This window comes from Taudactylus pleione, unplaced genomic scaffold, assembly GCF_031769625.1.
Source record: "Taudactylus pleione unplaced genomic scaffold, aTauple2 ptg000889l, whole genome shotgun sequence".
Taxonomy (NCBI): domain Eukaryota; kingdom Metazoa; phylum Chordata; class Amphibia; order Anura; family Myobatrachidae; genus Taudactylus; species Taudactylus pleione.
The window spans coordinates 1,668,198-1,680,262 of record NW_028285290.1 but is presented as its reverse complement, the minus strand read 5'-3'; the positions used below and the strand labels follow the sequence as shown (position 1 = coordinate 1,680,262).

Sequence of the window (12,065 nt, the reverse complement as noted above, 5' to 3'; positions counted from 1 at the left end):
ACAGTCCTGGCCGTTGTGGGGTTTTTTTGGTACATTTTTTTTTATTACAGGTACATCTTTGGACTACAGTACTTTGGGACCGTGCAATCTTTGTCCGTATCAATAGTTTTCAATTTGCTTCTGGCTCTTGATTCTCTGAACCATTGTTTCTTTGGTTTTTAGAAGCATTTCATTTTTTTTGGTGTTTACATTTTAAGTTTCTATTTTTATTGTTATAAAATTAGCGCTACTCAGAGTAAAGAGTAAATAGCAAATGATTTGTCCAAAAGAGTGCAGTAAATTGTTCCCTTAATCAAATAGTAGAATCTTAATTGTAGCTTCTCTGCCCCAAATAGAAACAAGAATCAACAGCAGACAGCAAACTGGTGTATTACTTCGGCAATACACCTGACTGTTTAGGTAACATGTTCCTCTGTCTTGGATGCAGGATAGAATTGTAGAAATTCAGAGCAGATTGTGTGGCACTTTTGTGAAGTGTTTTTTTGTCTTATTGAATAACTTGTCCCCCTGTCCTGAATACAGAATAACTGGGATGAATCACCAGGACCAGTAATAGATCAAGCGGTAAAATACTTAACTATTTAATTAAGAAAAAATACAAATCTACGCACTTGGGGCCTGATTCAGCAGCGATCGCAGCTGCGATTTCACACGGTATGCAGCGACGGAAATATACTAATGCTCAGCCCGCATAAAGACGCCCCGTACTGCTCTCTAACATCCGTTCAATGTCACTCTTCTGCATAAACGTCTGTACCACCGACCCACATGTACGCAGCATTTACAAAATGTCTGACCAGCCACAGAAACTGCACGTCTCCTCGCACTTTGGGCTCTCCAGCTACGTATGCAATCGCAGTGGCTAATTTATGCACCCCCAAGCAACGGCGTTCAAACGGACAGGCACATCTGCTTTTTTCCGACCACTTCCCCGTCGCCACCCCTTAAACGCTCACAGCCTGTCATTCACTCTGCTATGGATTCCTCTGTGAGTGCGTAATCGCAATGCAATCGCAGCACATATGCAATGTAGCTTATGCGCAGTGGTTAACAATCGATCGATCTGCGTACGTAGCTGCATTTCCAATCGCTGGTGAATCAGGCCCTTAGTTTTTCAGATATATAGCAATTTGGCCGTTTATGGTAGCACTGAATCATGTAGAAACAGGTGACCTGTATGCGAGTATGCACATTTTTTTTCCTCCAGCATCAGTCGCATCCACAACTCAGTTGTTAGGTTTTTAAATATGTGCTGTCTATTCACCCTAAATGTCTAGACAAGGCATGTCAAACATTCGGCCCAGATAAATATTTTATGAGGCCCGACTGTGAGGACCCAAATACATATGCGGCCCAGTCGGTCCCTGTGTGGACGGTCCTCTTCCCCCACCCCTCCGCTCTGATCAGCAGGCCTAGCTGCCGTGTTCAGAGCTCAGCTCCGGTCAGGCAGTGTTACTGTAGTTAAAAAAAATGGCCAACGGGGAAGCTGCTGCGCATGCCCACCCGCAGCAACTCCCCCCCGCCCCCCCAAAATAAGTCTTTGCCGAACCGTCAGTCACCACTGACTGTTCTGCCTCCAACAGTCAACAGCGCAGCCTGGCCCTTCCCTGCTCACAGTCACATACAGCAGCAGCTTACCCTGCAGCGTTCACACCGTCAGAAGTCAAGAAAAGGATCCAGCACCATAAAGGGACACGGCTGGGGAATGGTGAGACTTAGAGATGGGTTAGGGAATAGAGAGGCTGGGGAATGGTGAGGCTGAGACAGGGGGGAGGGGTTTTAGTCTTGTTCAGTGCACATGTGTGTGGGGAGGTGAGCAGGGGGGGCTGGAGCATATATATAACTTTGTGGGGAGGAGGTCTGGAACATATTATATTATGTCATGTGAGGAAGGGGTCTGGAGCATATTATTAAGGGGGGTGTCTTGAGCATATTATATTATGTGATAGGGTCTGGAGCATATTATTGAGGGGGGGGATCAGGAGCATATTATTATATTATGTCATGTGATTGTTATATGCACTTACTTTGCAACCTAACTTTGCCTACAATTTAACCTTATATTGAACCTTTCAAAATTGCATACAAGACTTTTTTTTTTTTTTTCTTGCGCCCCACACAGTCTTAGACCTTGGATATTCGTCTCGGTTGGGATTTTGAGTTTGAAATGTCAGTTCTAGACCTTGGGCACAGAAATTTGTAATGCCTGGTAATTAAAATTAAGTTGATTAAAGTATAATTTAGACAAAATATAGTTGTTATAAGCACTATTGCATCCAAACCCTTAAAAATGAATTGGCACATCCCATACTGTTTCAGTGTTATAATAGTAGATCGCTTAATTACAGTAACAATAAATTACAACTTGATTCCTTCAAAAATGTGAATATAAAATATAATGCTAGGGTAAGTAATTTATCGTATGACCGGGAGAGTTCAGGAGTTCAAGGGAAATCGCAAATGAGATTGGGTCGTGAGAAAATCGCACCGTGTATGGGGGCCTATATATGGGATGTAAGATTCCAGTACAATGTACAGGGACAATATACAGTGCGCATAAATCCCACATAAATGGTAGCATACCTGTTCATTTTTTTTTCACACTCCTATGAGGCTGCAAGGTAAAATGCACAATGTACGGTGCGTTCAGACGCCATCACAACAGCACATCAACATCATCGCCCATACATCACATTCAATTGAATTGCCATCATATGTTCATATATGACGTGGTAAAATATTAATCATAGGTTACTACGCAGCATTGTAGGGGAGATGGGTCTACTAAGCGTTGACATAACACTGAATAAACATTTTGCATCCCAGGAGCATGTTTGCCCAGTAAAAAAAAAAAAAAAAATGTTGTGAATACATCATTCTGTTTTAGCCAGATTTATAATAAATACGATAACTGCACACGCCATGTATATGCTATGTAGACCATCCAAAACATCAACTATATAAACATTTCACACTATATACAGGTAACACTTATTATAAATCTTTAACTAAGTTAAATGAAAATTAATTATATGAAAATACATTGTTTATGATCAGAGCCGTAACTAGACTTTTTGGTGCTCTGTGCCAGAGAGAGCATTGGTGCCCTCCCCCCTAAAAGTGAGAATGATAATAAATGGGAAAATTGACAGGCCCAAACAGCGCCCCCTGCCCTATGGTGTCCTGTGCCATGGCACAGGTCTCACTACCCTAGTTATGGCCCTGTTTATGATATACAATTTTACTGTGGTCAGCAATGTATACATATTTGCATCGTGATTTTCATTCACTGCATTATGATCTTCAGGAATTCTGTGCCCTTTGGAGCTTTTTACATAACCAGGTTTACACCGCAAATCAACCAGCTCTCATCATCCAGCCCTATAATCCCCTTTTACAGGGGAGGTTGTCAAGCTTGGATGTTCCATTTAGGCAACATATGGCACCATGGTTGTAATTATGGAGGGGAGAGGAATTAATATCTAGGGCTTGTATTCTTCCTGGTTATGTAATAAAATTCCCAAAGTCTCTGGGAATAGAGGTTTTGATTGAGTCTCACAGTCCTCATTATCATTACATTCCAGCACTGGGTGGAGGCTGAAAAGGGAATTGCCTTTTGACATTTGGATATTAGTCCAGAGTCCCACAGCTGTGTTGGCTGTAATTTGTACATTTTCTGAATTCAGAATTGCATTTATTCAGTTGAACACCAGTTATCACCAAGCAACATTTGCTGTGTAAATAAATTATACTATAAATAGAATGGCGACTCATAGATAGTGAAGGCCGTACTCACTTATGTGTTCCTTCAGAAAATCATTGTGCCCTTTGCTCATTGAATAATTTAAAGGAAAGAGCATAATAGTACTAGAAAATATATATATATGAGGTGCTGACAAATATGATCTACACAAATCAGCTATAACATTAAAACCACTGACAGGTGCAGTGAATACCCTTGATTATCTGATTACAACGGCAACTGTTAAGGGGTGGGATATATTAGGCAGCAAGTGAACAGTACGTTCTTGAATGTGTGTTAGAAAAGCAGGGAAAATGGTCAAGCGTAAGGATCTGAGTGACTTTGACAAGGGCCAAGTGTGACCCCTGTCCACTGTAGAAAGCACCTACAATGGGCATGTGAATGTCTGAACTGGACCATGAAGCAATGGTAAAAGGTGTCATGGTCTGATGAATCACATTATTTTTACATCATGTGGATGGTCAACTGCGTGTGCATCATTCATCTGAGGAAGAGATTTCACCAGTATCCACTATGGAAAGAAGGCGAGCCGACACAGGTAGTGTGATGCTCTGGGCAATGTCCTGCTTGGGTCTTGGCATTCATGTGGATGCTACCTTGACAAATACCACCTACCTAAACATTGTTGCAGACCAAGTACACCCCTTCATGGCAACGGTATTCCCTTATGGTAGTGACACCATTTAGCAGGATAATGCGTCTTGCCACACTGCCAAAATTGTTCAGGAATGGTTTGAGGTCCATGTCAAAGAAAATAAAGCGTTAACTTGGCCTCCAATTCCCCCAGATTTCAATCCAATCTAGCCTCTATGGGATGTGCTGGAAAACATCATACAGAGGAGACCTCACCTAAAGTCTTGGTGCCAGATACCACAGGACACCTTCAGAGGTCTTGCGGAGTCTATGCCTCGATGGGTCAGAGCTGTTTTGGCGGCACAAGGGGGACCTATTCAATATTAGTCAGATAGTTTTATTGTTATGGCAAATCAGTGTAGATATTTATTTGCAAGGTTACTAAATAAAGTTAGATTTGTTTTAAATAATTCCAGACAATCTAGACTGTCACTCTTCTTTTGTATATTATAGTAATTTAAACATGTTATATGAAAATTTTAAAATAGATTTACAAGATCTCTAAAAGTCAAATTTGCTAGAAAAGCAATAGGTAAAAGTTACCTTAATGAGCAGCTATTTTGATGCAGGTGTTGATTAATACATTTGCAGAGTAACTAAGCCACATATAAGTGATTGAAAGTTCAAGCCAAATACGTGAATATAAAGTTCCTGCAGTACTGATCGGGTTTCTAACAGCAGACGAGCTGTTGCCTGGTCAGTATTGAATAGTGTAGTAAAAAAATAAATAGATTAGACTTCGATTTGTAACATGCAAATATTAATGCCGTTGCATTTGATGCAAGTATGTTCACATATACCTATTCTACAATCACGCCAATTGGCACTGTTTGGCGTGTTATGAGCTCTGCGACCAAGCTACGCTATGCTTCCCTCCATAGACTTTTTCCGTATCACTAACGTAACATTGTACCCTGGATACTGGCATTGCATGCAGCTGCTCTGTGGGATTCAGGTGCTATCCTGGATAAAAAAGCAAAAGACGGAGGACCATTACAAGTGAGCTGCACCACCCATCATTGTGCGTAATCTGACTTTATATCACTTACTAATCCTAAATGCCTAGGACCCTATAAGAGACTGTATGCAAACACGGTACAAATAAGACACTACATCCAGGAAAAAGTTAAAGGTCTACGAATTGCTACAAATGGCAGAGCATCTAAGTTGTGCCATGTAGCTAATGCTGTATAGCACAAAAAGGATAGGTATATGAGCACATCTGTAAGACTGGCAGAATTCTGAGCTGTCTTGTAGAGAAAGCTGCTTGAAGACCCTTGAGGAAGGTACACACCTCAAAACGGCTCTGAAAACTCTCTATGCTGCTTCTGGGTTCATCTCATAAGTCATTGCCATAGGACCATGAACCTGATTCAGACCTGCTCGCCCATCTGCGCATGCATATAATTTGCAGTGCGGGTGCGCAAGCCTTTCTTAGCAATGGGGAATCATGCGCTCGTAGTACACAGACTGCCCGCTACTTTGAGTGACAGCGCCATTTGAGGCTGGTAACATGGCAAGGTGCTTGTGAACGGGGGAGTGGATGTGCGAACGCAGGCGTGTCTGAGCATCAAAACAGAGTTTAATGGGTGTGCATAATTAGCAAAGTAGCATCATTGAACACGTCACTTGGTTGTTTTTTAGCCTTAACTCGCAGTGCTTGCGGGAGGGTAGAGTCAACCGCAAGCACTGCGATCGCTTCCGATGGTCTTTGATGTACCAATGATTTAAGACACTTCCTTGAGATGATGTGCGCTAATGGGCGTCTACATTGAAAAAGTGATCACACGCCAAGACATAGTGGGAGTGCTTATGCCTTGCCGAGCGAGCGGCTGCCTTGATGTCACTTTGCAAAATTTAAATACGCTGGGAGCGAGCGGCCGCAATTAGCGAACGGGTCTGAATGAGCTCCCATGTCTGTAAGACAGAACATTATAGCAGGCATACCTGTATAGGGATTGTTAGTTCAAGACCCGAAAAGGCCTCTGATATACTGTGACGAAAGATCTACTTTGTGAATAGGATCTATGATACATCACCATTGAGTGCAGTGGTTACTACACAGAAGTGTGCTCTCCTTTTCTCCTTGTTATTTATCTATTACTATGGATTATTAGATTTGAGACCACAAACACTGGCTTCACTATTACCCCAGTAACAAGTAGTGCTTTTACCAAATTGTATGTTGTGACCATATTTGATGGATTACTGTGCCTTCCTTTATAATTTCAGTCAGTGGTTTTGCTTTGTGTCTTACTTTGCTGCCTGAGATCAGTGCAGGACAGGATGAAGTATAGTCATCCGAGCACCATATATGTCTCTGCTTATTAGTTTTGGTACCAAGTATGGCTCAGCTTTAAAAAATTGGCAGATTACACTAGGTAGCAGATAATGTATAGCTTTGTACGGGAAGCAATCGGGAAGCCGACTGCCTAAATACCGGCAGCCGGCTTCCCGACTGGTATATCCCGGCAAGGGTGAAATGCCAGGCGTCTAGATGTAGACGCCTGCATTTCCCCGGCGCCGCGAGACCGGCGCTCGGCATCCCGATCGTAGTGATGCCGGGCGCCGCGAGCGGACAGCCGCGGGGGGGAGGGTTAGGTTTAGGGCTCCCGGGGGGGATTTAGGGTTAGCCACCCCCCCGGGAGGGTTAGGGTTAGGCACCCCCGGGGGGGACTTAGGTTTAGGCAGCAGGGAAGGGGGTGATTAGGGTTAGGCACTTAGAGGGGGGATTAGGGTTAGGCACTTGGGGGGGAAGTTAGGGTTAGGCACCCCTAAGGAGGGTTAGGGGGGTTAGGTTAGATTAGTAGATACTTACCTATCCACGATCGGGATTTCCAGCGCTGTCGGGCTTCCGCTGCTTCTAACTCTGCTCTTGTCGGGCTGCCGCTGACGGGAATCGAACCGCCGGTATTTCATACCCATTCCCTTTGTACACCTGGACCAGATATAACTCAATGTATTATACAGCTGACTCCAAACATGGTTCAACTTATAAAACACCCATGATATATGTCCAGGGCTCCATTATGTCTAAAACCACCCTGATTGTGGGCATGGTGTATTGACATTTATGAAAGGTTTGCAATATTTTTCTACAAGAAGATTCAAGTCCATGCGAATATACCACATGAGTGCTCGTACAGCATCCACAGATGTAGCAGAAAACCACAGCAGGTGCTTCATTTTCTGTCAAATACAGCTAAAATAAATGGAACATTAATCATTCCTATTCAAAACATAGCTTCAGATATTTAGGATGGGGGTTAATTATTGTTAATAAACTGTTACCAAACTGATTTTCTTAGTTAACATAATCTTCATATTTTTCTTTTTCTTGTAGAAAATGTGATTAATGGGCAGGAGTATGAAGTGATGATGCAAATAGACTGTGAGGTGATGGATACACGGATTTTACATGTTAAGTCGGATTCTATCCCTCCATTCCTCAGAGAGCATCGTGAGAACCAAACCAATTCATTCTACAACTCTGCCTCCTCAGGCTCAGAACAGGCTCATGTTGTAAGCACAATCGCTGAGTCTCCACTATAACAGAAGAAGAGGCCTTTTCTAGCTGCTTGCTGTCTTAAGTTTCTGCTTATGATTTTCCAAGTCTTCAGTCTGTAGATGTGTAATCCGGACATCTCATTGCCGTCTCTCCAGTATGAAAACAGTAGTTTGGAGAGTTGTGATATTTATAGGCTTACCATACTTTCCCATTAGACTGGGACACTCATGAATAGGTGATACACAAACATAAATCCTGCAATTCATGAGTGCCCCGGTTTAAAGTGATAGTATGGTGTGTATATATATATGTGTGTGTGTGTGTGTGTGTGATATATATATAAGATCAGATTTATCTTATTGAGTTTCCAAAACAGGTGAGAGCCGGATAGCCAATAAGATGTAATTTTTCCGACCCGAACTTGACCGAGTAGAACTGAACCGCTTATCTCTAATATATATAGTGACAATAAGTTTTTATTCTTACATAAATCATAAATGGTTGAAGAGGACGTAACAAAATCTATTTAAAGGAAAATGTATTTCTGTTACATTAAATGTTTTATTTTTCAACAGTGCAGATAACACCATTATAAGTGTCTATAAATTGGCATGTAAGCATTAGATTTTATCATTCTGTCTGTCATTAATAATGTATTTCCTTTAAGTTACTTAGCTGTCATCTACAAGTATAATATATTAGAAATGTGTATAAAATAATACTGAAACCTAATTAGTATCCTGGTTGGTAATACACAATAGGTTTGCAAGAGGAGGCTCATGACTCATTGTAAGCCACTGTTTTGAGTCCCAACCCATGTTAGTATCTCAGTGGTCTGTGGGCCTGATCAGCAACGATCACTGATGCGATTGCGGCAGCAAGTGTGTACGCAGTTCTGCTGCAAAATTATGCAAATGACTGCGATCGCAATGCAGCCGCAGCACAACATAGTGTCGCCCACTTCCCTTTACTCACATCCATAATACCTTGCAAAGTCTGCGAAAACGTCGGTGCCATCGGAGCCTCACGCACAATTAAGGCAGATGAGACCTCACTCACAAATTGCTAAACTTCATGTCGGTATCTACAGGTCAGGTTGCGTATGCCGACACAGGGGCTTAATTATGCACGCCCCTGTTATGGCGTTCAAACACACTGGCACGGCCTGCGCTCGCTCTACCATCCCCTCGTCACCACCCACAAATGGTACTTCCTGTCAATCACTCTGCGATGGGTCTGCGTACACACTGCGATTTCATTCCCGATGGCAGTGGCTAGTTCGCGCACTGCGATGCATACGCATGTGCAGATCGCGAAAATCGTCTGTCAGTGTGTGTCTTAGCACCTGCGATCCTTCCTGAAACAGGCCCTGTGTCTCCTGATGTTGTTTTTATGCTGTTTGGTTACTCTCATATTTTGTTATACAATATCAGTGTATCACTGTGTGTACACTATGGCGAGTCTGAGTAAGACAAGTCTGCTTTAATCTTTTTTGTCATAATCCTTTTCTTTGGTGTTATCTATGTGAGGATGATATTCTGGTGACCACAATTTTCTCACAGTACAGACAGCTGAGGTTTAGGTTGTATTTGACTAGGCTCTAAAAATGAAACCTAACTGATGTTTTGCTGCCTTTCAGGTTTGCACTGCTTATTAATTATTTGAAGTGTGTGTTAAAGTTTAAACTGTTACCCTCATGTATATTTGTCCTGCTGTTTGTATTATTGCACTATAGTTTGTCTTTTAATTAAGAAATACTTGGGCTTTATGTAGAGTTAGTGTGTGGAATTTACAGATACGTGTGTGCAATTGTTGCACATTACCGAACGTGGCCTTGATACCCATGGGGCTTTTCACTTCTATTAATGATTGTGCAGAGATGTGAGTGGGTAGACCAATCAGATTACGGCTTGTGATTAGTCTTCCTGGTCACACACCCCAAACCTGTATAGGAAAATGCTGTAGTGTTTTCACAATGAGAGCAAGGGATGTCAGACACCTGGCATGTGTTTGTGTGTGTGTATATGTCCTTATTTGTTTTTATTTTTATACATTTAGACTAGTATTCCAGATTTTTTCTGTTGTGGTGGTTCAGTAATGTCTTTTTTTTCTCTTAAATTGCCATTTGTAATTCACATGGTCTCATTTAAAAGCTCTGTTTCCGCTCATTACTTAGCAATACCACTGACATGAGTTAACCTGTTTAAAGACTCACTATACATTAAAATGTTTTTTTCTTATTTAAATGAAGAGTAATATGACTGAAATGTAAATGCAAACATTTTGGAAGCATAAGGACGACAGCTGGAATTGTGTACAAATGTTTGTCAGATTGTATATTTAAATAAATTTCTTGGTGGACAGAATTTGTCTTGATCTATATATGCTGCAAAGTTAGCATAGGGCCTGATATCAAAGATGCACGCATTGCCCGTCACTGCTGCAATTCCGTATCTAGCAGACTTGTGAAAATATACTAATGACTCAGTCACTGTCTTGTGCACAGGGACGACCACCGCTGGCGTCTGACGCTTACATACAAAAGCAGAAACATTGGTCGCACATTGAGACTCTCAGCAAGCCTATGCTGTCTCAGAATGAGCGTCTCACCTAAGGGAGCCTCTCCAGCTGCGTCTGAATTCTCAGAAGCTAGTTAGCTAGAGAGTAAGCCCAGAAAACAGTCCGACTCGCCTGTGCAATCGCTGTGCGTGTACAGTGCGGCTTTAGTGCATGCGCAGAACCAAAGAAATCACTCCACTGCGCCTGACATTGCGTGCATCTCTGAATCAGGCCCACAATGTCTTATTGTGAATGTTATTGAATAATTACTATTTATTATTTGCAGTTTATGTACAGTTGCAAGGTAAGAAATGGAATGTGGCACTTACAGAAGTTTGCACACCAGTGTGATAACATAGTTTGAATGAAATGGCAACCTACACACATTTCTTGTAGGCAATTTGAGAATCTTTGTATACTTATTTTCTTTTCAACTTTGTTTTCACTGGAGAACATAAGTTTTTAAAATTTCTTGGTATTTATCGAATTACATTTTTATACCCATTCTAGTGATGTGGTAATAGCACTGTTTTTCCCATGAAGTGAGGTGAGAACTTCATCTCTAGCAGCACCATCCCGAGGGTCCTTCTCTACTAACTTTGCATTTGTGACATAACACACTTAAAAAAAAAAAAAACTTGAAAATGTGTGTAAATGCTATGGGTTTGATATAAACATCACATTCAGTTGGTATGGGCTGTGATTAGGCAAACAAGTGGTTTCCCGGGCTAGTCACCGTGTTATTAGCTGCAGCAGCAGCTAACAAATCTGTAAAGATCCATTAATTTAAATATTTTATTAATCTCAGTGGTGTATTTATAAACTGGTGTGGTATGAGAGAAATCCCACCAACATGATTGGGCACACTAGATCATGACCGTGCATTGTTTCTCAACGACCAAACGTCTGATCTACTTCCCACTGTCATCAAAATCTCATCACAACTCCACAGCTTTATCACTCCATAAGTGTAAACAATAACATCTCTCACAAAGACACTGTTCACAGAAGAGCAGCACATCAGTGCCTCACTGATGGAAATACACATTACTGACAGACAAATTTTAGGAAATGTCAAAATTACTACATAACACAAAGGACCTGACATTAATCCTCACCAAAGATGACTGGTACAATGGTGATCTATTCAAAGAACTTGAGCACGGCTTACCTGAGCAGCCATTTTAGAATCCAGCACAGCAAACAGTCAGTAGACATGCCAGCCTTGGCTCTGAAGAATCAATAAGTTCCCTCCTGCCAGTACAATTCGCTGTTCAACACGTCTTTTTTCCAAAGTGAACCACTCTTAAAGTTACAGTAGTCATTAATGTTAACTGTTTTATTCACTTACACTGTTATCCCGTTAAATGTTTTTTTATTTAAAACAATTCAAATCAAACAGCCTATTCTGAAGTTTTTTTATCTCGCTCTGTCATCTCCACGTAGAACTACCTTGTCACAACAGGGGCCATTATAGGAGACTGATATAACACTCTTGGGGGTGCGTCACATTCTGATATAGGCACGCCTTGGGTGGTTGAACGTGTATATCAGAGCCTGCCCGCACACCCAAGAGTGGTATATCTATTACATATGTAGCAC

The 12,065-nt window shown here is 41.6% G+C and overlaps 1 protein-coding gene across 1 annotated transcript in view; it reads left to right on the top strand.

Annotated features, from left to right (window-relative positions):
* Positions 1-10,270, top strand: part of LOC148474133 (cyclic AMP-dependent transcription factor ATF-6 alpha-like) — an 86,091-nt gene extending 75,821 nt beyond the window's left edge. The window contains exon 6 of the mRNA XM_088459050.1: positions 7,740-10,270. Within this exon, the coding sequence (XP_088315176.1) occupies positions 7,740-7,948 (209 nt within the window). The 3' untranslated portion in view covers positions 7,949-10,270. The remainder of the gene's footprint in view (positions 1-7,739) is intronic.
* Positions 10,271-12,065: the final 1,795 nt, after the last annotated feature.